Genomic DNA, 25858 nt, shown 5'->3' on the forward strand with positions numbered 1-25858 from the left:
CTCTTGATGCTGGAGCCACCCAGGAGAGAGGAGAGAGACAGAGGAGGGGAACACCACTGCCCTGGCACAGATCTCTGACTTGATGCTAGCTCTCCTAGGCGACCTGGTGGCTGAGGCCCAAGAAAGACAAACCGCTGTACAGGAGTGGGGGCATCCTGGCTGCTGATTGCATTGATTACATTTTGGAGCTCACAGCCTGGCTGGAGAGACAGAAGTAGATATGCGCAGTTCGTTCATTTATTTTGCGTCAATAGATTGACAAGCTTCACTAGCTGATGCAATTGAAATGGCTTCATATTATTAGATTGTGTAAAGTCTGTCCCTTCTTCAACTTTTTTTTTTTTTTTTCCCCATTCTTTTTGCTTGTATGGTGCTCTGCCCAGCACTAGACAGAGAAATTTAAACAGAGACTTTAAAACTGTTTTTAGTATTTCAGGCTGGTTACTTTACCTCATTAATTTGCATAATGAAAAAAAATCTGAGTGCACCCACAACACCTTGAGACTGATGGGTGGCCACACTGGGTTATTTCAGAGATTCATCTAGTCATCTGTCCTTCAGTGATGAAAAGAGCTGTCTGGGGAGAGGCTCAGGATAAGAGTACAAGAGTAGGCTTCTCTTTTAACAACATGCAGAGCTGTCACAAATGGGAATGAGTTTTAACAAGGAAATATGAGAAGCACAAATGAAAACTCACCCTTTGCCTCTTTGCAGCTCTGCTTGCATCCCCCCATCACCGTACAGCGAGGGCTACACGAGTAAACAAAGTTCTGAATATTTTTCTGAGGGGAAAACAAAGTAGGTCAGCTACACGATTTTCGTCAGCAAAGGTGCTACCATAACAGGAATCAATTCTCTGTGACACAAGGCATTTGTGCTGATGAGGCTATTGCGCAGATAGTGAATGACGTCTAAAATCACGGATGCCTGGTAGTCCTAAACTGTCTGTAATCATGACAGCTGTGTGCAACCAGTGCTTCAGCTTCTAATAAGGCCGAACAGAAAACATTTGACGTTGCAGATTGATTGCCTGTGTGGTTCTTCAGCGAGTGAGGATATTCTGCTGTTTTTTAAAGCAATCATAGCCACCGAAAAGGTCTCAGCAATCAGTCATTTTGAAGCAGTGCAGGAAAGCTGTGCTTGGCTGACATGGAGAATTAACAGGGGAGAAAACTAGGGCAGACAAAGAGCTCAGAGCAGATGGGTGCTAGCAACAAAGAACAAACCTGTAGCAATCTGAAAAAGGGATATAACTGAAAACACCTCCAAAAATGTGTATTTTAATGTGCCCACTTACTTCAGATCACATTTCCAAATGTCTCTGGAAAGGGTATGCTTCCTGCTACAGCTACTATCACACACCTCTTCTGGCAAAGCTCCTGTTCAAAAGCAAGGTTTCAGACAAGGTGCTAAAGTGAAAAAGAATGCAGAAACTGAAATCTTCCTCTGTTGAGAGCAGCTAAATCACACAATTCTGCCACAAGTCTCTAACAAGCTCCTGGCTTAACTGAAGCTTGAAAACTTGACCGCGATCCCATTTAACAGCTTGGAAAGCAGAAGGTAAAACACAAGAACCAAATTTCATTCCCTGTGTCAAAACCAGGCAGAAGAATCAAGACCTAGATTCAGCTTCCAGGAGGTTGCCCTCTCTGCCAGGCTGAGTGCAGAAAGGGGAATCACTGCTATGAGGTGCAGGTTGCAAAACCTTCCTTATGAGCAAAATGCAGGTGAGAGTTTCAGCAGCTCTTAGATGCGAGTTTTCCAAGCATCTCTCTGACAGAAGCAAAAGTCCTCTTTGGGCAGAACAGTCCGTTATCACTGTGTAGGTTTCTTTTTCCCCATCTGAACCTTCTTCTAAAGCATTTGAAAGCTGCCACTGTCAGCACACAAAACAGTGAGCTGCCCAACTACCTAAGACAGCATGCACAGTCCCTGCGCACCAGGTACGCAATGGGAGGGTGAGACTATGCACAGGTCCTCAGTACTAGAAGACAATGGCAGACAGACAGACAGACTTTGCTTTAAAATGTGTGATGCAATGCGTAATAACGTTCAAGTGCTAGAACTAACCAGTAGCGCTCACAGATGCTATAGAAGAGGATGCTGTTTTCTTGAAGTGTTTGCAGCCATTTGGTGCTACTGCCCCTGCAAGTGAACAGTAAATTTTCTACGTGCCCAGCAGAGGTGAGCAGGGTAAGAAAAAAAAGTACTTCTCTATCTATTCATCTAGCTATAATAACTTCTTGTGCTTTGTGAGCACTCTTTGTATACCCATGGTGGTACCCAGAAATTCCCCTCAGAGAAGACACTAGACAAAGACAGGCTCTTTCAGGGCCTCGTTCACCAATCCATCTCCAACTTAGGTCTCCCAGGCTTCCTTCAGCATTCCCTTCCATCCCCGGGCATAACAAAAGGTCGTTTTGAAAAACAGAAGTTTCGAGGGATTTAATAGTGAAATACCACAACTGAAATAAAACTCTGAAAGCCTCGAATCAAAACATTTCCCAGCAATGCAGCTGAGCCCAACACCTGCATCGCTGAACTTGTTGCAGAAACTCTAGGACATTCCCAGGGTTCAAAGCCTGTGGAAGTTAGTTGAGCCTGACTAAACACAGGAGTGGAGACGGTTGTTTGAAAGCAGGTATCATCCTTTTGATGATTTTAGTCTGTGGTGTTTGCAGGAAGAGTCATGAAAGATAAATTTGGTAAGCAAAGCCCAGCCAGGACACATGCTCCTTCCTGCCACAAAGTAGGATTTCCCCTGCTTGTTACCCTCATTTCAACAAAGAGTAGGAGCAAAATCAAAGTTTTACTGTAGCTTTTGTTAATTCTCTAACTACTTTGGGGCTACTTTTTGATTCTTACAGAGGAGAAACAAAAAGCACCTGTAAGAATCTTGATAAAGCCACAAGATCTACTTAATATTTGACTCTACGGATGCATGTGGGGATGAGCAAGAGGATCCCAGGAACAGGTGGAGCTTTATTCAACCTGCCCAGCAGAGCTGGTGATGGGACAAGAGAGTGACTATGTGCTAGGAAGAAGCAGGGGGGAAATACTGCAACTATTGGGGGTGTTTTCACAGTCAGAGGCTGACAACGGATCAATTTCATGTTTTGATAATGTTTCCCATATGTGGAAAAGATCAAATAATGACTTCCTTCTCAGCCTTCCTATTGTGCGTGTGTGGGCACAGGCACAAAACCGAAATGTCAGGTATCCAGCAATGCCACCGCACATAGTTAACATTCACAGACCTTGAAAAAAATCTTCAAGGCACAGAAATAATAAAAGAAACCAAAAGGGACTATGAAATTTAAAATAAAATTAAAAAAAAAAAGAAATGGATGCAATTAGTGTCAATTTGACTAATCCAGCCCTTGACAGCTTTTCTGCAGTAAATAAGAGCATGCAACATACCCTTTCCTGCCAAGCCCTTTATTAAGGCTCTCCCAAGAAGTCAGTGCTAGTGACGGACAGCACGATGGCTGCTCATTGCTCACCTGGGCACAGCACAGATCCTTGTGTCCTCCCCTGCTGAAAGAGGCGACTGTTCTTACTGCAGCAGCTTCCCCGGCTTCCCGTGCCTTTCAACCCCCATCACGAAGCAGGTTGTCAATGGAAAGCCGTTGGAAAATACAACCTAAAGCCTCATTTATTTTCAAATGCTCTTTATTTTATGAATCCATTTGGAGCACACAGTGGATGGTAACTGCACGTGAGGAATATTAAATTTTACAGCGCTGCTAATGAGCAGTTTATGGCTGGCTTATTTCATAGCATTAACTGTAATATAAACCATTTAATTTACGTTGCCACTTGGGCTACGAAGGACTCCCATTCCTCCTCTTTCCTTCCTGATCTATGGTCAGTTGGCATGGGGAAGCATCTGGTTTTTGAGACCATAATTCCCCTCAATCTAGTATTATTTACAGATCTATAAAACGTAAGATAAATTATGATCTGTTATTAGAAAACCGTCTTGCTGTTCGTTTTGAAAATGCAATCCTATTGCATCCTTAGGGTAATTATCCTTTTAGCATCACTGCTCACATTACCTAGGACTGGACACTTAACTAACTTGTAAAAATTACGGCTGTTATCCTTGAACTGTGGTGACCAATGCAGGTACTTTTGTTGCTGTGGTGGTCAGGAGGGGTGGCACAAGGATGATGATGTTGTCTAGGCTTGACCTTAGAATCATAGAATCATAGAATCGTCCAGGCCAGAAGGGACCTCCAAAGGTCATCTAGTCTGACCTCCCCGCAGTCAGCAGGGATGCCCCCAACTAGACCAGGTTGCCCAGGACCTCGTCAAGCCTCACCTTGAATATCTCCAGGGATGGGGCCTCAACCACCTCTCTGGGCAACCTGTTCCAGTGCTCCACCACCCTCACAGTAAAGAACTTTCTCCTAATCTCCAATCTAAATCTGCCCTTTCCCAACTTAAAGCCATTGCCCCTCGTCCTGTCACTACAGGCCTTCGTAAAGAGCCTCTCCCCAGCCTTCCTGTAGGCCCCCCTCAGGTACTGGAAGGCTGCTATTAGGTGTCCCCGGAGCCTCCTCTTCTCCAGGCTAAGTCCTGTACACAAGCAGACAGCTTAACAGCATGAAAAACCACCCAGTGAAACAAAGTATATGACAAAGCAAGTGGTAATGCAGCGAAAACTTTCTTCTGACACTGCTGTTCTTAGGGGCCTAGCTTCCTGGCCACAGCAATTGGAAGGCGCTGTTGCAATTTTCAAGCCCCACCTAGATGCACTCCCAAGTGATGTGCTCTGGGCAGTTCTGCTTCAGCAGGGGAGTTGGGCTAGATGATCTCTAGAGGTCCCTTCCAACTCTGACAACCCCATGACAATGCCTCATGGACCATATTTTTGGGAGACTGTTCAGAAGAACAGTAGTAGTAAGCATGTCATTTCTTGGACAACGTGGATCTTAGGAGAAATGTGAGAGGAAAAATATTGGCTTTTTAAACTAGCTGAAGAGACCTTTCATGATGACAGAAATGCAGAGAGGGCTGCAGAAGAACAAAGCATGGGTGTTGTGGCTGAACGAGGGAGAACAACAGCATTTTGTAAAACAGGGAATGGGAAGGTGTAACTGGCAGAATAAAACATGGTTTCTCTTCAGCTGGGAAGAAGGGAGGAGAAAACCTATACATTCCAGAGTGCCAAGCAGATAGTAAAGAGCGAATGATCCTTTACCACCTCCTGTAACACAAGAGCACGTGGAACCTCTGCCAACACTTGGAGGTACCATGGTCAAGATGAACAGCAGGTAAGTCTGTGGAAGAAAAATCCATCAAAGGCAAGAAAACACAAAGATAATCCCACGGTCTCAGGATGTCTTTGAACTGTGTGGGGTTTTGTCAGGGAAGCACCCCCTGGTGCTTGCCTTGTTCTTGCACTCTTCCCTGTGTGATGCCATTCTTCACCGTCAGGTACTGGGCAATACAGACCTTTGCTCTGAGCCAATGTGACTGTACTTATGTTTTTAAGAATTTTTACTGCCTATTTCTGCAACCTACCTGTATTGGGAGTTACCTGAAACCGCAACAACGTACATCTCACACAGGCAATTTGATGACCTTGCTGGCAGGCAGTGAAAACGCATCACTACCAACGCACCTGCCACTTCCCTTCCAGAGAGAACAGGGACAAAGGCATCTGTCTGAAAATAATAACACTTTATTTGATTTTTTTTTGTTGTTTTGTAACATTATCATAAATGTTCTCTAGTCTCAGAAAACAAAGCCCTAGTTTGGAAAATAATGCACATACAAATCTCTTCTTACGGGTATTAAGTATACAGAAATATACAAAGATTTCTCTATTATTGTAATATATCATCAGAATGCCCCACATCCCACATTTTTACTCAGGTCCACTGTACCGGTAAGCGTAAACTACAAAGGTAACAAGCAACCTGAAAAAGACATGGTTTATATAATATAATTATATATATGCATATATATATATCTACAACAGTGCAAATATATCACAGCGTGCAGGCAGCAGTAGTCTCTAGAGAAGCATAATAAAATTGATTCATAGTAATGCAAATGCATTACAGAAACAAGAGACAACAATGACATATTAGATATACCAGAATATGCACACTTTAGCACGCTGATTTAAAATGATACCTTGCATTGACTCTTGCTTTAAAAACAAAAGAACAAACGTTAAATAATTCAGTAACAGATTCAAGGGCAGTATCTCACAATAAGGTCAACTGACTCAGATAAGGTATTTCACAAATCTTTACTCACACAGGTAAAGGCTTGGCCACACTGCAGGACTTGTTTGTCTTCATTTTAGATATATCTGTGTAACCTTTTCACAGAATCACAGAATCAATTTCCTTAAATTTCATTTACTTTTACCATAATTTAAGAGCATTTTTTCCAATTTTTTTTTAATTGCTCAACAACTAATTTACATTTGTAAAGGTTGGTACAATTATCATTGAGGCCAGGAAAGCTGGTTTTTGGAAGTAATAGAACGGAGTTTGTATAACAATTATCCTAAATGGGCTACTAAAATAAGCTACAATGGGGCCAGGAAAAAAAAAAAAAAGACATCACAGATGCCACTGAAGTAAAAAACTATCAACTTTAAAAGTAAAGACTTCCATGTCGCCTTGCAATCTGCTTAAAAAGACATTTTAGAGGTTTTTTCTTCTTGAAAGAGCAAAGCACACTCACAGATCCAGCACATTAGGTATTCGCTAACTCACAGAAGTCTGAAAGTCATCTCTCCATTTGGAACTACCGTGCTCTGTTCCCCAGCAGCTCAATTTTACACCCCACATGGACAGCAGCCACAAATATCTAGCAATAAGGATGCAAGCAACTGGTATGCATGGGATGACCTGCATGGAGGCCCCCAGAAAGAAAATGGGTCGACAAAATCTTGATGTATCTTGAAGGCATAAAGAATGCAGAGAATGTAGGCTGGCAGGCTGAGTCATGGGGATTTCTTGTGCCAAAGGATACTTATTTTGCCTGGTCACCCTTTGTTTTACTGTGCTGGCAATGGGTCTCAACAGAAATCTAAATCTCTTAAAGGGAGGTTCTACAGCTGACAACTGCATTAAGTTATGGTTCATGATAAGATTTCAAAATAATAAATGCACTGAAGCTACATTTCATGCTCTACAGTACCATTACTCCTTCACAACCTCTACGTGAAATGCGTACAGAAACAGGAATATGCTAATACACACACAGAATGAAAAGCAAACCTGTTATGTCTGCAGGCTCAACCTGCAACTTCTGGACATGTAATATGCAGAAGGATATCTGGGGTTATAAAAGCATATCTGGGGTTATAAAAGCCACTCAGTGGGATCCCTTACAACAGCATCTTTATATATTATGAAAACAGGGCAGTAGGAGTTGACCCCCAAAAATGCTACTGCCCCTGTACACAAACAGCAGAGCTCATGATTAACTTCAGTGACACTCAGCACTTAATTTGTGCACTTGCCAATGCTGTGTGGCAGGATTAATAGGACCCATGTCACGGGCACAGCAACGATCAGTCCATCACAAACTGCTACAGAGGACATGACACGAGGTCATTTTCTGCTTCCTTCTAGCTCCCAACTGCTTTTCAAAATGCCTTTGTTATTATCATACTTTATAAACGGCTTTCTGTACAGAACTAAAGGAAAGAAATTCCTGAGTGATTGCACCCTATTGGGCTGTTCTGGGAGGAAAATGGATACACATGAGAAGATTTTCTCAAAGAAAAAAGAACAACACGTGGGACAGTATCTCTTCAGCTACCACTGAGATCCCCCCTGCAGAAATACAGACCAATTATCTGCCACAGTCAACCTGCTCTGAAGGTGCCTAAGGCTAGATATTGCCAAAACCAACCTCGATGTTTTCTAATCCTGCTTTTGACAGGGATCTTTCCTATCCTGCCTGAGTGTTAAAGGGAACAACGATCCTAACACTCAAGAGTTCAGGGCAAAGTCTAGACCTTTTCTAACTTACAGTAGGGCTACAAAAACAAGGTAACCTAAACTACCACATCTACTTGTTAAGTGTGCGATGGTACCCACAATGTAAGACCAGTTTTAACAAGTTTTCATTGCAGCAAGGAATTGCTTGAACTTCCAGCCCCAAAGGTCTGAGCTCCAAAGGTTGAAGTGCCAAAGCTTTAAGCTCTAAATTTTCAACGTACAGGGGCTCGTCTCCTCTAATTTGATATGTCCAGAGCAGGTAGACAGACTATCTAAGGTACCTTCCTAGGCTCTCTTGATCATCAGGGCAAGTGTTATGTACCTCCATGAGGGCAAACCATAGTTTTTTGTAACAATACCCAATTCCAAATCTTCTGCCAGTGCCCAAAATACATGCCCAGGAAAGATCCCAAAGGAGACGCTAAGTTCAGTGTGAAGAAGTGCCTTTGTAGCTGCCCATCTAGTCCCCACTAACTTAAGAAGGAGCTTAAGAAACCAGAAGAAATGCATAAACTACAGCTCAGTAAGTCCAGGAAGCTGAATTATACTGCTAACATTTCAATTTGTCCACTTCAGGGCTGTTGCAAAAACTGGAACCATACTGGCAAGATGAGGATCCAGTCCTGCTCCAGATGACATTGCCCTGAACCCCCCTGGGAAGAGGTGCAACTTCAAATGTGGCAACTGCTATAAGAATACTCACTGTAAAGGCCAGAATTCAAGTCACTAGAAAAAATACCTACCTCAGGGAATTATGGAAGTACCTTGGGTCCATTTGTCCTGGACATGGCCGTTTCTTTCCTTTTTTTTTTTTTCAGAGAACAGTAGATGATTAACTGAGACTGAGCCTCTTGTTTTTAGACAGCTATGGTTTTGAGATAAACCATCTCCAAAAACACTACCCAGTTGACGAAAATGAAAAAGAAATGAATTTCATTACCCAAATCATGGTATCCATAGTTAAAAGCAGCATGCATGTAACATCCTCCTACTCCACACCTGGATCCTAACAAGTAGACCAACGCCACAGCTGACCACCTGCGCCCCCGTGAAGAAGGCTCCAGGCCAGACTCTGCTGTACCAAGATCAAGGAACACCAGAGCAGACCCCAAGGGTATCAGGGACTCCCCACAGAACTAATTTGTCCCCAGAGAAGGTGCTGGTAACTAGCCCTGCAGTGCTGGGGAGGGTCTCCTGCATCATGCAGGACAAACACATGTGACCCTCCCTCCCACCCGGCCACCAGCTGAGACTGGACTGAAGCTCGGTGAGCAAAGGCAACGTGGAAGAAGGTGCATCAGGCTGCAGAAAGAGGTACGCCTGCTGTTTGCACCCTCCTCACATGCATTTTCTGAGAAGCTCGATTTGGAAATGTTAACTCTCTTCCTCTGCCCCTTGTCATCATTCCTGAATACAATCGTCACAGAGTAGGAGATGAAAGAATAAAATCACATTCCAATAAAAGTTAACACAGAAAAATACTTAATTAAGATCCCTTCCTGCTTAGTTTGGAAAATAAAAATAAATGCTGACATTGTTTGAATGTAAAGCAGTCCTGGATTGGCATTTCTAGTACAGAAAGGAAAAAAAAAAAAAAGTTCCTTTTTCCTTAACAAAACTAAGCAGGTAACAAAAGCAATTATGCAAAGCAACAGTAAACATACAGAAAAATATAGACTCATCTCCATGCTTGATTTTCACTCTCCTCTTTCTCCTGAAAAGAAGTATTTTGTGATTCAAAAAGATTAATTCAAGATCACTGCAAAGCTGTAATCTCCTAGAGACTAACCCAAAGCAAGCAGATTTTTCAGTTGAGTCTCCGAGTCTGTTCAGCCAGTCAGCACCTCAGCCTTCCTGCGCAACACAGCCCTCACCCAGCAAAGCACTTAAGCCTGGACCTGATCTTAAAGACATTGGTCATTCCTCTGGTTCACAACGCAGATGTGAGAAGTTAAGATACTTAAGCACTGCGTTGGAACAGGGCTTCAAAGGATCCCATTAGAGCAGAAGACATCCACCTAGTCTTGAGAAAACAGGACAGCTAGGACCACCCTCTGTGAGGATCACTGGGGAGGTACAGGTCAGTATGTAACAGGCTGCTTTCTAGAAACATATGTTTAATGAAACAGTCATTTCTGTTGACAACATAGACCTTGACACAAAAGAATAGATTGAAATGCCAGTCATTGGATACATCCTGCACTTGGACTCAAGTGTTCATTTTCTCCCACTTGCATAAACAGCTCTCCCTGTGATGTGTATGTATATTCTTCTCCTCTAGTGAAAAAAAGACATCTTGGGCTCCAAATATTAAGGAGTGAACAGGATTTCAGCATCAGATATTCTCCTGTTACTCCCTTTGATCCATAAAGATGAAATTTTCTCAATTTCTTACGTGAGCAGAATCTGTTTTCCAAATCTTTTATTTAGTTTTAAGTAATAATGTTTTAAGTTCCTTTTTAAAAAACTTTCAGGGTTTTCCGGATTATATGCAAGTTTCCACAAAGAAAAATGACCAAAAAAAAATCCGAAGCACATAAAGTCTTAACTGATGCACACAGTAACCGAAGCAACATGCACAAAACAAATCGAAACAAAATAAGGAGGCCAACAGAACACTAAAGTCTTCCTGCAATCCCAACAGGAATCATACATTCAGTCTTCAAGAGAACTTTAAAAAAACTTTATCCTCTTAGGCAAATTTTAGCCAGATTGTGACTAGTTTGAATGGTAATAATGGCACTGATTTTAACCGGTTTATGGCTATTTATATATGGCTATATAAATGGAGGATTTGAAGTCTTTAGAATCTTGCTGGCTTCATTATTCTTCCACGTGAAGCCTCCAGAGCTTCACAATGCGATTGCTTTCCGCTACAGCACATGCATGCTCAGTCCATTAACCTGGGAATGTGTTTTATATCAGCCTGTTAGAATTTATTTCCACATAAATAGAAAGAAGCCAAGTTGAGGCTATGTTAAAAATTTTTGCAGTATATGCAAACATAATTGGGATGGACTTTAAATACTTCTGTCGCACAGCAGTGGCAAAAGAGATATCATTAGTTAATTTTAGACCTAAGGAGGGAAAGAATGATTATCTCATTTATGTGTAGCACTGAGTTTCAAAAGAATTAATTTATTTCTTTACTGGGATTCTACAGTCTGAAAGCGTTCCTTAGAATAGTAACTTTGAGCCAAATGCTGCCAGCAGATGGCTGGGAAAAAGCATATCTAACAAAAAATAGGAGTGACAAAAAATATTCCAGAGCATGCATTTTCTTAGGAACACCCGGGGAGGACCAGACTTTTGGCTACCATAATACAACACAAAATTACAGGAGGACTCATTGCAGGCTAAAGTGGTAAAATAAGGAGGTCTACAAACAGAGGAACAGACACAGATAACAAGACAGTGTCCAAGGAACTCATACTGCGAAATTGATCTAGATGGGAGAAGACATCATTGTCATTACATGAGTTAACAGTGTTGAAATGTCAGCAAGTTACTTCATTTGGTACACTGCAATGGATTTTCAATGTGGTATTTGGTAAATGGTGTTGGTAAACGCAAAACATGAACCCTGAAGGTATTTAATGCCATGGACATTACACTCTTTCCTACTCTGGACCAGCAGTGTGCAACAAGAGAGTAATCTGGCAAAGGTAGTTTTTTTATCTGTTTGCAAATAGCATTTGAACCACCTGTATTATTCACAAATATTTTGAGAGTCTTGAAATAATCAAGACATGTTGTGCCAAGGGATTTCAGCTTGTGACTTATTTAAAAACTGTTCAGTTATGGGTATTATTCAGAATAGCCAAAAATTTAATTTCTCATATCTGACAGCCATACAGACCCATACAAGTTTGTGATTATGCCTGAGGGAGCTGCAGAACTGTACAAGAGCTCTACTGTCTCCAGGACATTTTTTGAAAAAAACAGCAACAAAATTATGCAAAGAGGTTGTGTAAGGATTTTTTATTTCTACACTAACAATTGACCTTGGTTTCATAGGTCAATCTTATTTTCAGGAAAAGTTCAGCTAACCTTCCTAAACCATGTGACTTGACTTAAAGTCTTCCAGAACACAGCCTTGATTCAAGTACCCAAGTTTAACAGACACACGTGGTCTACGTCTATATTGGTAAAATAAACAGAGCCTGGGCACGGGCCAGGAAAGCTGGGAAACAATTGTCTTCACTGCTAAATGGCAGAGCTGCAGCCCATCACAGCCAGAGCTCTTCCAGGCAATGTTTGGGCTCTTGTTTAGAAGTTAGTACAGTACAGGAACCATTTCTATCAGTTCCAGTTGCCTGAGGCCTAACAGAGCTGGCCCTGGCTCTATTTAGTTTACTAGTACAGATGTAGCCATGAAGTCCTTGAAAATGGTCAGAACTGTTGACTGCTGCTGACCAGCACATGCCCAAAGTCCCTCCCCATCCACCTTACTGTCATGAGCTGCTGAGCTCCTGAATGGTTTGCTGACATTGAGCTGCTTCCAATCTACAAGCCTTCAGCATCCTGATAGGAATTTGTAGGTCTTATAGAATTTGTAGGTCTGACTTGGAAGTCTGTAACACTGGGGTAAACACACAGTAATGGCAGGAGGTAAAGGAATTCACACAGAAGTTCACCAAGGTGTCCAACACGAGTATGGGCCCCACGATTTCACTCTGGGTCGAAAATCCAAACCCATGAAAATCAGTGTCAAAATTCACATCAACTTGGAACCAGAATTCCCACTGCCCAGTTTACAAAGGTGAGATACGCAAAACAAATGCACGCTTCTTTTAACGGTTTCATTGGTGTTTAGATCAATTAGTATCAGTTCCCATGTCGTGCATGAAGAATTCAGGGTGTGAACAAAACTGCTTGGCATAATTAGACCTGCAGTATTACCAGGTCATTTGTATATTTTGAGGAGAGTCCTATATGTGTTGCACGTATAAGGAACGCTGCCATATGAGGCAGTCACACATGTTTTAACACAATAACCACAATGAGCTGTGGAGAGCTCTTGCACTCCGTCAGGCTTTAACAATCGCTCAGGCTTTAGGGATAGATTCTGCATTCACAGTTTGAGAAAAAAAAATGAGCCTTGGAGTGCTTTGATTTTTTCATTCGCAGGAGGTAGATCATACAGATAATGAGTAGAGTTAGCATTTTAAATATCACAAATATTGAGGATTTAAAAGACACTGAAAAAGAATGTTTTTTCAATCATTCAGTGGCAGCTTGAACATGTCTGACTGCCTGTGCTATCTGTTGTGGCTTCCAAATAGGGACCACAGGTTTAGTACAGACTCAGAATCTGCCTTTTCCTCCTATCATTACAATTTTCAGATATGAGACCAGCTCGACAAGCAAAGCACCAGAGTTCTAAATTTAGACAGAAACAAAAATAATGACTTCAATCACTTCAGGTTTGTTTTAAAAAAGTATCCGTATTAAAAAGATCTCTTTACCTTATTAATACATTTACAGACTTTTGGCCAGAAGGGACAATTCTGTGGAAAAGTATTGCAAAGTAATACATAGAAAACTGCAAAGATGAAACTCTGAATTTAAAAAGATGAGAGAATCCTGTTTTCTTTGCTTTCCCCGTTTTTCATCTCATTGCCTTGTCACCTATAGATGACATTATACTATTCTGGCTACCAGGACTTGTATTACCTTATCATGAAATCGGTTTCCACAAGGAAAGCTCCTGCAGCCAGGCTTTTTATTACGGTTACACTGCCTCGGTATTGATATTCTGTGGTGTAAAATTCCCTTCTATTTCTTCTTCCTAGTTAAAGCTAGAAAGTGTAATGAAAACATGACCCAACCCAACTGGACTGATTGGCTTAACACTATATGTCCACTATCCCATTGTGGTTCTCTATGGGCTAGGTCATAACAGCATCTAGCTGGGCACTGGAGACTGGCCTGCCACAGTGAGACAATGTCAAGTGCACTCTATTGCATGTCTAAAGATCTTCCTACTGCATCGTTTTAGCTGTTTTTCCTTTACCTCTCTGCTCGGATTTTGTATCTGAGAACAAAATAGGCAATCAGGCGCAGAGAGAAGAAGAAAATTCCAAGAACAATGAAGTCCAGGTAAAGTTTGGCATTTTCTACATCCAGTTCTCTCAGAATGGCCTCTGATTTTTGAAAATGGCAAGTATCATCTTTGTCACAATGCAGATCTTCTCGATCCAGTCCATAGATGGAGAGAATAACTCCTTCAAACCCGTATCTGGAAAGAAGAAGGATGGATTACAAGGAAAAGTCCCAGTGATCTGTTTAGAAATACTCCACCAGCACTACAATCCCTATGAGAGCTCGGCTGGAAATACCGAGGGGTTCAATATCATTCTGACACATGTGTCTCAGGGCAAATTCTATCCCTGTTACAATCAAGTAAATTACATGTCACTGGCACTTTACGTAAGATTGAACAAGGGCAGAAGTCTTGCCTTTATCTGCTTCCAGTTAGTGTATAGTGCAATTTCTCTAAAGAAAAACATTAAAATCCAAAGCAGACTACTTTAATCTCATATTCAGAAATTCTCCTTTTAAAAGTGACATCATTAATTCCATTTTTGAAAGTAAGCAACAGGGGCACAACTGTTGTTTGAAGTCAGAAACATATTAAAACTGGCACAGTCTAAAATGTCTCTTCTCTTTCCTCCCATGTGCCACAGTTTCACTCACAGTTGCAGTTCCCGTGTCTCCCCTGGCACTGGGTGCACTTCGGATTTGACTTTGCAAGCAGATACACCATCATGGGTCCCTTGTGCATGACAGCTCCCTCCAGCTTCAGGAGACCCCATACAGGCTAGACAACTGCTTAAGGCCTCATCTGAAATTCCAGCTAGTAATTTGGGGCGTGCAGTCTCTTAAATCTTTGAAAGGTCTCTGTGTAAGACCTCACTTGCCAAATGAGAGGATATTTTAGCTTGTGTGTTCTCAGTAATAGTGTGGCTTGGGCAGGGTGGGGAAAATGGGGATGGGAAAATTTACCTCACCTAATTTCAGCTATAAAAATTTAAGTGTCTAGTCTAAAGTATCCCTCTGTGCTAGCCTCAAGAAGTTTCCTGGTGGCAATTATCCCATCTTAAGATAGCTGTCTCAGGCAGCGAGGGTGACAGTTGCAGATAGGATGTAAGGTGCCTATGATTCTTAAACCACTAGTTTAGATTAGAGATGACACAAATCCTGTGCCTCTTGCAGCAGTGCTACAGCAAAATTTAAAAACAGGTCTTTATCCAACAAGTCTGCCTAGGATGCAGCAGTGATTTATACAACATTTTCTTCCAATATGAGGTGGTGGCATCAACTTATCAGTTGGGCATACTGTCCCTATTATTTCAGAAATCCACTACTACAAAATCCAGGGACGTTTGCGTGCTGTCCATTCCCACTGAATTCAAGGAGACTGATACAGACTTGTGGCTGATAATCTGTACTGAATGTCCCAATCTATTTCCTATCATACACAACATAAAATGTAGTGGCATAATGCAGCCTAAATCCCATGTATATTTATAGTCTTATAGTCTGAAGTCTCTTTGGCACCCAAAATAACCAATCAAGCAAACAACAGCAAAAAACCAGCATTTCCAAGATTGGAGGTTAATGGCCTCCCTAGAAGTACCTGACATAGGAAATGTAGGACATCCACTGGAGGTATGTTGGGATGGTATCAAAGCTGACAAAAAACCCAGAGAAAAGAAGCACTGGGATGGCAGTAACTGGGCCCACAAAAGTGGCCACCTGTGAAAAGAAGGAATAAACAGTCTCTTGTCAGATAGCCAGAGAAAAAAGAAATAATTAACTTGTTCTTTTATCTGATGTCCTGACCTCCAGTAAGGAAATCAGCCTTTAGAAGAGCACACTTTCCAAATGGAAAGTCCTTTGTTCTGCGCAAACACAAATAGGCAGTGAAAACCTACTCTCTTAGGCAGTGGGGAGCAATGCCACTCAACGTCTTCTGATAATGCTACTCCTCAAAACTACCACAGTTTGAAATACCATGACATTATTAAATTTTCTGGACAAGGTTTCTTGTGAGGGGGAAGTCAGATGCTGTTAGTGGAGGAAAAGTGGTACATCTCCTCTTTCTAAACCCTGCTACTAGCTGATGATGATGCTGTGCTGCTATCTGTCCTCCGAGGGACTCGAACCCACCAAGAAGTTTACAGAGCAAGATGGACACTATGATTCCCTTGCTTCTCTGAGGATGAGATTCCCCTTTCTAAATACTACCAGCTGGGTGGCTTTGGTTGGGGAACTCCAGCCTGTCCTCTATAACCCCTTCAGGGCAAAGGGCCATATAGGTATCTCTGGCAGAAGCAGAGGCACAGGGGTCACACAAGAGGTCTCTGCTTGTCTCCAGGGGGTGGCACTGAGAGGGAATCAAGTCTTCTACTGCAGAAATCTTGATAGTGTCAGTGCATATTAATGTCAGTGTTACCAGTGCTGCTGTGGAATGGTCACCTAAGCACTCCTCCTGCCAGGAGGCCGCATGGAGTTACACAACCAGCTCCCAGCGTGGCAGTCACTCTGCTCCTCTCCCTCCCTCTGCGGAGGTTTAGTTTCTGGGCAAGCCTTTTACTACCTCATCTCCTGCAACGTTTTTGTATATGTATGGAAGAACCCCCTCCTGAACTACTGATCCTCACGGTCTACCTCCATTTTGTAGGTGCATAGAAATGCATCGGTCCTGCAGTTTCTAAGACCTGCTCAGCCTGGGATGAGTAGCAAGCAACAACCATCTCAAGCAGAGGCAGGCACAACCCCATTTGGATGGGGAAAGAACTTCAGAACCTCACATCCAGTGTGTGTACATGCTATTGAAGTTGATGCTAGTGGGAAGCATCAAGTAGCTATATCAGACCAAGACAACTTTTTGCCTGTCATCTCTCAATAATGCCTTGGGGACACAGCAACAGTCACAGTAAGCAGTCAGTGTTAGGAGACAGCAGGGTTCCTGTGAGATCACAAAACACCATCAATACCTGGAGGGATGTAGAGGCTGCACCTATGAGAAGACCCAGTGACTGAGCCACCAGGGATGTCATGGTTCCCAAGGCTGCGAAGAGGACAAATCGCAGTGCATCAGAGGGCTGTGAAGTCATCCAGTACACGATGCTGCAGTAAGCCACAGGAAACATGATCTGCAAGGAGATTATGCTTGGAGTCAGTCCATTAAAGCCGAACATTTGCTCTTACTTTAAGCTAAAAACGTGGGGAGTCCTAGCTAATCCACACCTCTCAGCCTTTCCATTACGTGACAGGCATGGCTGAAGAGAATAAATATGTCTGCCACAGACAATGACCTCTATCTTACTACTTGGGCATTAGAAAACAGATTCCTTTCACTTATAGCCCTTTTCAATTCCCCTTTTGCAAATAAGCAAAGATGGTCTTCTGGCTATTAAAAAATATTGAGTCAGGTCTCGGCTTTTGTGAAGTTCTGCTGTTTACTCTTAGGGTGCTTCGGATTTGGACCAGAAGCTTCAGCATGCACTTATGAATAGTTTCTCCACTATTCAGATGGATAAAATACTAATACTATCTTCCTGCCAAGTGGAGTTGCCATGAAATTAAATGGTTCTTGTTTTATCGAAGAGCAGAGCATATACCTGAAAAGGAACATCAGCCATGGTTTTGGCGAGATAGTAGGCTTTCAAGCTGTACCAGTAGTTCAGATGCTCCCTAAGAAATACTCCCATCTCCAGAGGAACTGCAGAGAACACATATTAATAAGCTTGTCAGTGTAAAGTATTCTTGCACATAATAACATATTTTATCCATATCTAATTCTGAAATGCTGCCGTCTCGTAGTGGGATTGGAACTCGGAGGCCTTTGACAGACCAGCAATAGTTTCAGTGATTTGTAATGAAATGTAAGAGGACAGTCCTGAGAGTTGCTCACTGCCTAGGACATGTATCAGTCTACTCAGATGATCTGAACCTCCCTCAAAGCGGCTTTTTGAGAAAAAAAAATGGTGTTAAAACTTAAAGAACCTGGTTGTTCCTTTTGATCCAACAGAGAATGTAAAGTAACAGTGCTCCCAAAGAAAGTATGGAACAGTCCATACTGCAGGAGTTTGCTTCTGATACCACATGAATACACTGATCTCACACAGGAGTCATGACTTAAAAGTCTGCCATGATGGCCAACCCCCATTTATATACTGAGCATGATGGTATGGAATATTCCTTTGTCCAACTGGTTCTGTCCGTGCTCCCTCCCAGCTTCTATGGGAATCGGAAGAGGTCCTTGACTAACATAAACATTACCTAGCAACAACTAAATATGTGTTATCAACATTCCTCAACGTTCTTCCCACGCCAAATCCAAGCCACAACAGCTTCTAGAAAGAAAATTAACTCTATCCCAGCTGAAACCAGGACAGAAATTTTTACTGCTTCCCTAGAGAAATTATTACTGCTCCCCTAAGACCAACCACAAGCTCATGACACAGTTGAAATGCACTGGCACCTTAGGAGAAAGGGGAAATTCCAGTCCAGGGCTGTAATAGTGAACTATTGGCTGGTACTCACATGTGAGGACAGTTGGCATGAGCGCGGCAAACATGAGAAACAACATGGAAAAAAAGAGGAAGCCGGAGTTGCTGAGGACTTTCTTAGCTTCATTGCCAATGCCTAAGTAGAGCAAGCCGATGAGCAGTCCGATGCCAATGTGTGAGGTGATACGCAAGTGTGTCAGCACCTACGAGGCACGGAAAGAGTAGTATTTCTGATCAGGAAGTCTGGGCTCAAAAACAATGGCAATATGACTGAAATCAGACTGCGGAAAAGGAGTTATGCCCAGAAGAACTTATATAGAATTGTTCCCTTCCTACTGGCAAACTAAGCTTCAGCTAAGGAAAACTGACTGTAATGAGCTTTCCAGTGTGAATCAGGCACACGGCTACCACGGAACAGAAAATTTCTTCCTGTAAACACAGGCAGAAACTGCAAATGCTGCAACCTGAAATCTTGCTGTCTGACAATGTCATGGAGCCATTGGCCCTCATTCATCAGGAGAAGCAGACTTTCTCTCTGACTAAAAGACAAATTTCCCAAAGCAGAAGGAGGCAGAAAAGTTATTGCAAGCTTGTATAGATGAAATTAACTTAATCAGGCATAAATTAGCCTTTTGTGCCTTCTCTGCAATACAGTATTCCTACAAGAGGTATGGAAGAACAAAAGAAATAATAAAATTTGGAACAACTGCAAGCCTTTACAGTTGAGCAGGAAAAAAAACCTCAAAACCAACACTTATTCAATCTATAGTTTTCCCCTTGGTGGAGTTGAGGAGAAGACTGTATCATCCATGGTTAGTGCTCACACACCTCTGAGATATGCTCTCCACATGTACATTCTGACATTCTGATCAGCTAGCTGAGCAACATGGAGAATGTGAAGCTTCGGATTACAACAAGCATCCCACATGAACATGTCATTTTATTTTTGACCAAATATTTGGTACTAGACCAGATGTGCAAACTATGCCAGATTGCAGGAAGGCAAAATTCAACAACTGAATTAATCCTTGAATGACAAATGTACTGTAATATAAAACAGCAAGGGAGAAGAACAACTTATGACAAAGAAATATGCTGGCAAAACAACAAATGGGTGCAATATATATATGGTCTGGAAATAAGAAGATGCTTCCAGCTACTAGAATTGAACAGTTCTGCCATATCTTCCCATCCAGAGCAGTGGGGAAAACAGTTGATTGTTTTTACTATGGCATTCAATATAGCGTTTCCCTTTCTGAAAGGGAAGGAATACTGTGGTTTTCTGACAGCAGAGGCCTGGACACAATGGTCCAGTAGATTTCCTCCAAGCCTGTAGTTCTGCATGGGCATGTCTACACTGCAAGTGACAGTGTCTTAAAAAGGTACCCGCCTGGGCGCAGAGCAAAATCAGTGTAGCTGCAGCATCTGGAGCTCAGGGAAGCTCAGCTTACCCTTTCACAAGGGTAACTCACACAAGCTGAGCTCCATGTGGCTCAACTGCTTTTGGTTTCCAAACTACCTCATCAGAATCCACCATGTGCCCACCAGTATAGATATGCTGTCTGGCTTTCCCCTTTTCTAAGGACAGGTATGTCAAATTAATACATCAATATACATGAATGTATACATTGTCTTTTCCGCCCCTCACGTAAAGCACTGAAAACCTTCCAAAATGCAGAAAAAGCAGCAGATAACCCCTACTCAGATTCATCAAATTGCAAATTTGCCATGGAGAAAAGCACTCAGCCAACTAGTATGAATTACACTGCACATGGGTGAGTCCCTTGGACAGGTGTGCATACCTCATCAGAATCCACCATGTGCCCACCAGTATAGATATGCTGTCTGGCTTTCCCCTTTTCTAAGGACAGGTATGTCAAATTAATACATCAATATACATGAATGTATACATTGTCTTTTCCGCCCCTCACGTAAAGCACTGAAAACCTTCCAAAATGCAGAAAAAGCAGCAGATAACCCCTACTCAGATTCATCAAATTGCAAATTTGCCATGGAGAAAAGCACTCAGCCAACTAGTATGAATTACACTGCACATGGGTGAGTCCCTTGGACAGGTGTGCATGTAAGGTCTATTTCAGGAAACTCACCTCCTTAACTAAGGCCTGTTAACGAAGGGACAATCCTATCTAGATGACATTTCAAAGCATCACTCAGATAATGTGAATAGGCCTATCTCTTAAATTCACAAACAACTGAGCTACTTAGAGATAAGAAAAACTTTTCTAAGTAAAAAAAAAAAAAAAAAGTCCCATTGCATTTTGCTATGCAAACTAGGCAGGCAAAACATTTAATGAACTTATATGAAACCTGCAGGACCTGGGATTTTGGAGTGGGCCTTCAAGTGGGCCTTTAAGAAAAAAAGGTGAAAGCTGTATTTTTTTCCTGGGGAATGAAGAGTTTCATTATGATACTTAGTCCATCTCGATTTTAAATGTGTGAAAACAGATATGCTCCCTTTTCAAAGAAGCAAAATTTTTATTTATTGATTTTCTGTTTCACAAGGAAAAAAGAAAAATTTCAAGTATTAATCTGATACCACACTGAAATTACCATCTCAGCCACCCTGAATTTTCTGGAAAAACTTATTTTGTGGCATATCAATTCAATTTCCCACTTACTTTTCAGCAGGAAAAAAACCTATATAAGGGATTTGCCAGCACAGAGGGGATGTAGGCTTTTAGCCCAGATCTTCTGAGTTCCTCTGCAGAAAACTGTTGTTCACAACGAAGATGGTACAATTAACAGCAAGACTGAAAGATCAGTCCCTTTCCTTTGAAATTCTGTAAAATCTAAGCTGTTGGACAGGACCTTTAATGCGTATTTCACTACCTCACAACCAACTGAATGGGTACTTTGGCTACAATAGTTATTATAAAGGCAGTCTTACCGAATCCCTCATGATGGTGAGAAAAGTTCTTTTGAAGAGGATACAGAACTGGGTTAGGCAGCTGGCGGAGAAGCTGTGGCAGCCTTCTGTGGAGGAGGAATCCTGCGGAAACACATAAAAGAATAAACTTCTTTCTTTGCAGTATCTTGCTTAGTCTTCATTCACAAAACCCCACTCTCATCAGCTGAATGTGCCCAGAAACCTCCTCCATTGACCAAGGATTTAAATTCTCTTCCTCCCCCCTGCCCCCAACCTCCAGCCATGCCCTTTAGTTGTGATAAACAAAATACCTCTTCAGAAGGCCGGTGCCAGAGGAAGGGATTCAACTCATTCTCCCCACCAACATCTCTCTTGTAGTCTGTGTCACACATCCTCTCCCGTACGGCCCTTACCAGACGGCCATTCTGGTCTCCATATTCACCAGATGCTACCTCCATAACTACAAAAAACAGAAAGTTATTAGTTTACAGTACTGACTAATTACAAGCCTTATTATTAGATCCCCTTGATTCTGTTGCACCGACAGAAATAGCAGTTTTGCCTAAAATAGGCTCTAAAATGCCACATGCAAATTCATATGTATACTCACATAATTTAAATGTATCTTTCTATAAATCTTCAGAGAGTTCTCTTCATCCCAGAAGTTAAATGAACTATTTTAGAGCAAAGGGGGTGAATAGGAGACGCTCTTGGTAATAAAAAATTACAAAAGTCTATTTTTGTGGTTCTTATTGCTTCTTTGGAATTAAGAAACCACAATGAAAAAAACCCTCAATGCTATTAGCTGTACAATACCACAGTGGTATTATTCAAGATAAAAAACCAGACTACTGGAGCCTCTTTGAAAAGCCACTAAGATTAATTACTCTGAAACACTATGTAATGTGTTTTATCTTTCATTTCCTGGACCTTGACTTCTGCAAGAGAGAAATATTCACTAAAGTTTACCACTAGATGGCATTCTAATTACTTTTAAAAAAAATCAGAATAATTTGATTTTTAATTTAGATACATGTATGTACACACTGACATATGTATGTAAGTACAAAAGTATAAAACACACCATGGTCCCCATTACCCTGAAGGTGCTAATCAAATACAAAATAAATTAAATAAACTATTCAAATTGTCCTTACCAAAATCTGCTGGATTGTGGTAGGTTGGACAATTCAAACCCAACTCTCTCAAGTAAGGGACTAGGTTTACCACCTTCCCACGGTAAATGCATTGACCTTGACTTAAAACATAGAGCTGAAAAACAAGGCAAAGAAAAGAAAAAAAGAAAAATGTGAACTAGCATAAAAAATTTTTGAACCTGTCACCTGTATGACAGCAACCAATGAACCTAATGACCTCTCCTTGTCCCAGTGGGAAGAACACCCTTGGCAAGATTTGTCCCCATTTACCTTTGTATGCAATTACAACTAATGGAAAATGAAATGCCTAAGGTTTGAATTCTGCAAACATTCATGCCGGGACTTAAAAGCACGTTAACACAGAAACAGAGTAATTCCAGCCCTAGACGCGTGCTGAAAACAGGCAAGAAACTGTAACAGCCAAGCCATCTAATTTCCACACATTATAGATATTTTGGGTTGGAAGACAAGGTTTGTGAATGTAGGAATGGAAGGAGAGGTGGAACAGCACAGCAATGGGAAACAGCTTGACTATTCTTACTTTTAGCCATGCTACTGACTTTAAATAAACCTCCTTGCCAGACTGGCAATCTGCAAGAGCTTGTTCACCTATGGTGTAGTGGGTTTTCTCTCAGCTCTCACATGTCTCATTCAGATCTCCCAAAAAGTATATTTAAATCTAACCTAAACCTGTACAGTCCAAATCCGGTTGTTAGGTTGGAGAAAATATTTCCAACTGACTTAATTTCAATTAATATTATTACTTCACATGAATAACTCTTCTGAATTTACACCTGTGTAGCTAGGATGAGAATGTGTAGTAGCAAGAAAGCAGCACTAAAAATCTCTTGCTCTAAATAACCTTTTCTTTACTTTACTGACAGCCCTGTGACCAGAAGCAGTGGTGGGTGAAGGCACCTTTACTTTACTGTGACCAGAAGCAGTGGTGGGTGAAGGCATGAAAATCACAAGTGTGATAATCATGGTTTCACAAACATACCAGCCAGATTCTTTAAAAACATTACATTTAGATAATGGAAACGGGCAGAGAAGAAGAAAAAAAAAACATAATAAAAAAGTATATTTTGCTCTTATTTATTTAATGGCTTTATTTGATTTGGAACCATAGACTAGAATTATTAATGTTTTTACTCGGAGAACGTAGACTTGAAAGGACAGCCTACTTAAACCACACATAAAGGGAAAGAGTTTGAGAATCATACCTGATCAAACAACTCAAACAGTTTAGCACTGGGCTGGTGAATTGTGCAAATGATGGACCTGCCACCCTGGGCTAAAGCCTTCATCAAAGAGACAACTTGAAAACATGATGCACTATCCAAGCCACTGAATAAAAGGAAAGAAGTTGTTCGTTATCCACAAGTCCATAGGCACCACCTCAAAACTAGCACATGTATTTGCTACTTCAGTCTCCCACTATTATCCTTTTATAAAGTTTCTCCGTAGCAGTTTAATTTTATCATATGCCAACCTTATGCTTGTATTTCTTCATCAGTCTTTTAATTAAGTTGGAAGCATGCCTGAGAATGAAAACTAGGAGTATTCTCAAAGCTGCCTTCAGGGACTTCTACATTTTAGGACTACAGATTTAAATGCTCCCAACTTTAATGAATAGATACATATTCATAGCTCTCCCAACCTCCTCCTAGACTGATCACAGAATTTGATTCTAAATATGCTACATTCATTATTAAAAGTCACACATTAAAATGCTTATATTCAAGCTATCTTTGCTTCAAGAAGAAAACTCATGACACAATATGAAATTAAATTCCTCTCTCTTCCTTCCTGTTTCAGTTTGTGTCTCCCTTAAAAATTACTTATAGTCCCATGGTCCAGCGGTTACAGCAGTGACCCCAGGCACTAAGTACCCAAATCAAGTTATTCCTTGGGGCCTTATTCAGTACTTACAGGCAACACAAAATGAGCCTTTTCCAAGGACTTAGAGATGAATAACCTTCCTGCAGCACTGTTCTACAATATCAAGTGGTATTTGTCTACCTTTAACTCTTGGCCATGAAGTACCTGGTTGGTTCATCAAAAAACATGACAGGAGGATTGTTCACCAGCTCCAAAGCGATGGCAAGACGCTTTCTCTGGCCTCCAGAAAGACTGCCAGTCCTTGTATTGGCACACGTCAGCAAACCGAGGGCTGTCAGGATTTCCTTTACCTAGAGGAAACACAATAATGTATGTCATTTAAATTCATTAGCACAAAAGAAAGTCTCTTTATTGATATTCATGGAGAAAGTAAACTAGCTCATGACATTGTTTCACCATCCATACGCTGAAGCCTTTTTCTGTCTAATGTAGGAAAGGTGGATCTTAAACATTTACTAGATTCAGCGGGCTTCACAGCCTACCATTGCCTATTTTGACCCAAATTCTATTCTATTCTACATCACCTGTCGCAGTATGGAAGCCTTGCTTGTGAAATGGGGTGGCAATCAGTTCTTCTATAGCACCCCTTGGATATGGCACCGACATCAAAAGAGCTTTGCAGTATGTGAGGAGTTACTGTACAGTGAAACCAAGAAGCTTCTTTCAATAGAACTTCTAGGCTGTATTTACAAGGGACTGGGAAAGTGTATAACAAAAATCAGTGATTTCGACAGAGCGATGACCTGCTCTTATCTCATCTGTTCTTCACAGTCTACTCTTTCAAGTATGGCCAGTCAGTTGCACACAGACTCTCAGATGTTTGGGATTTCCTCAGGGCACAGCCTCAGGAAGGGCACAGCTTGTCCCAGGGTCTTTGGAGCAAAAGGAGAACAATCCCAGCTGCTATGAATTTTTCTGTTTCAGTGATTGTAGATCTAGCCTGGAAGCCCTATATGAGGAAAATAGTTCTTCGGCATCAGTAAAAAAACAGATATAAAAATGGCTGAATTCAAGCTACATTGCAATTAAAAGAATAAACATTGGTTAGCTACCTCTCTCATTCAGAGGGACAAACAAACAGAACAAAACCCATCAACTCTCGTTTTCAGAGAGAAGCACCAGCCAAAACCTGACTGGAACTCAAGAAAAAAAAAGGAGAGTTTATGGCCTTTGGAAGAGGAGGCAGGCAACTTAGCAGGACTAAAAGGAGATTGTGAGGTTATGCAGGGGGAAAATTAGAAGGGCCAAAGTCCAACTAGAACTTAATCTGGCTACTGCTGTAAAAGCCAATAAAAATGTTTCTATAGATGCTAGGAGCAAAAGGAGGGCCAAGGAGATTCTTGGATCTCCTTTGTTGGATGTAGGGGAAGGATAGTGACAAAGGACAAGGGAAAGACTGAGGTACTGAATGCC

General features: G+C 41.5%; 1 protein-coding gene across 1 annotated transcript in view; it reads right to left on the reverse strand.

Annotated features, from left to right (window-relative positions):
- Positions 1–5669: 5669 nt before the first annotated feature.
- The window catches only part of ABCG1 (ATP binding cassette subfamily G member 1), a 70493-nt gene continuing 50304 nt past the window's right edge, over positions 5670–25858 (reverse strand). The window contains exons 5-14 of the mRNA XM_014938199.1: positions 24590–24735; positions 23767–23890; positions 22544–22658; positions 21698–21846; positions 21408–21509; positions 18534–18702; positions 17609–17709; positions 16982–17140; positions 15619–15737; positions 5670–14217 (exon numbers count right to left, since the gene is read on the reverse strand). Coding sequence (XP_014793685.1) covers positions 13989–14217; positions 15619–15737; positions 16982–17140; positions 17609–17709; positions 18534–18702; positions 21408–21509; positions 21698–21846; positions 22544–22658; positions 23767–23890; positions 24590–24735 — 1413 coding nt within the window. The 3' untranslated portion in view covers positions 5670–13988. The remainder of the gene's footprint in view (positions 14218–15618; positions 15738–16981; positions 17141–17608; positions 17710–18533; positions 18703–21407; positions 21510–21697; positions 21847–22543; positions 22659–23766; positions 23891–24589; positions 24736–25858) is intronic.

This window comes from Calidris pugnax, unplaced genomic scaffold (assembly GCF_001431845.1).
Source record: "Calidris pugnax isolate Ruff unplaced genomic scaffold, ASM143184v1 scaffold25, whole genome shotgun sequence".
Lineage (NCBI taxonomy): Eukaryota > Metazoa > Chordata > Aves > Charadriiformes > Scolopacidae > Calidris > Calidris pugnax.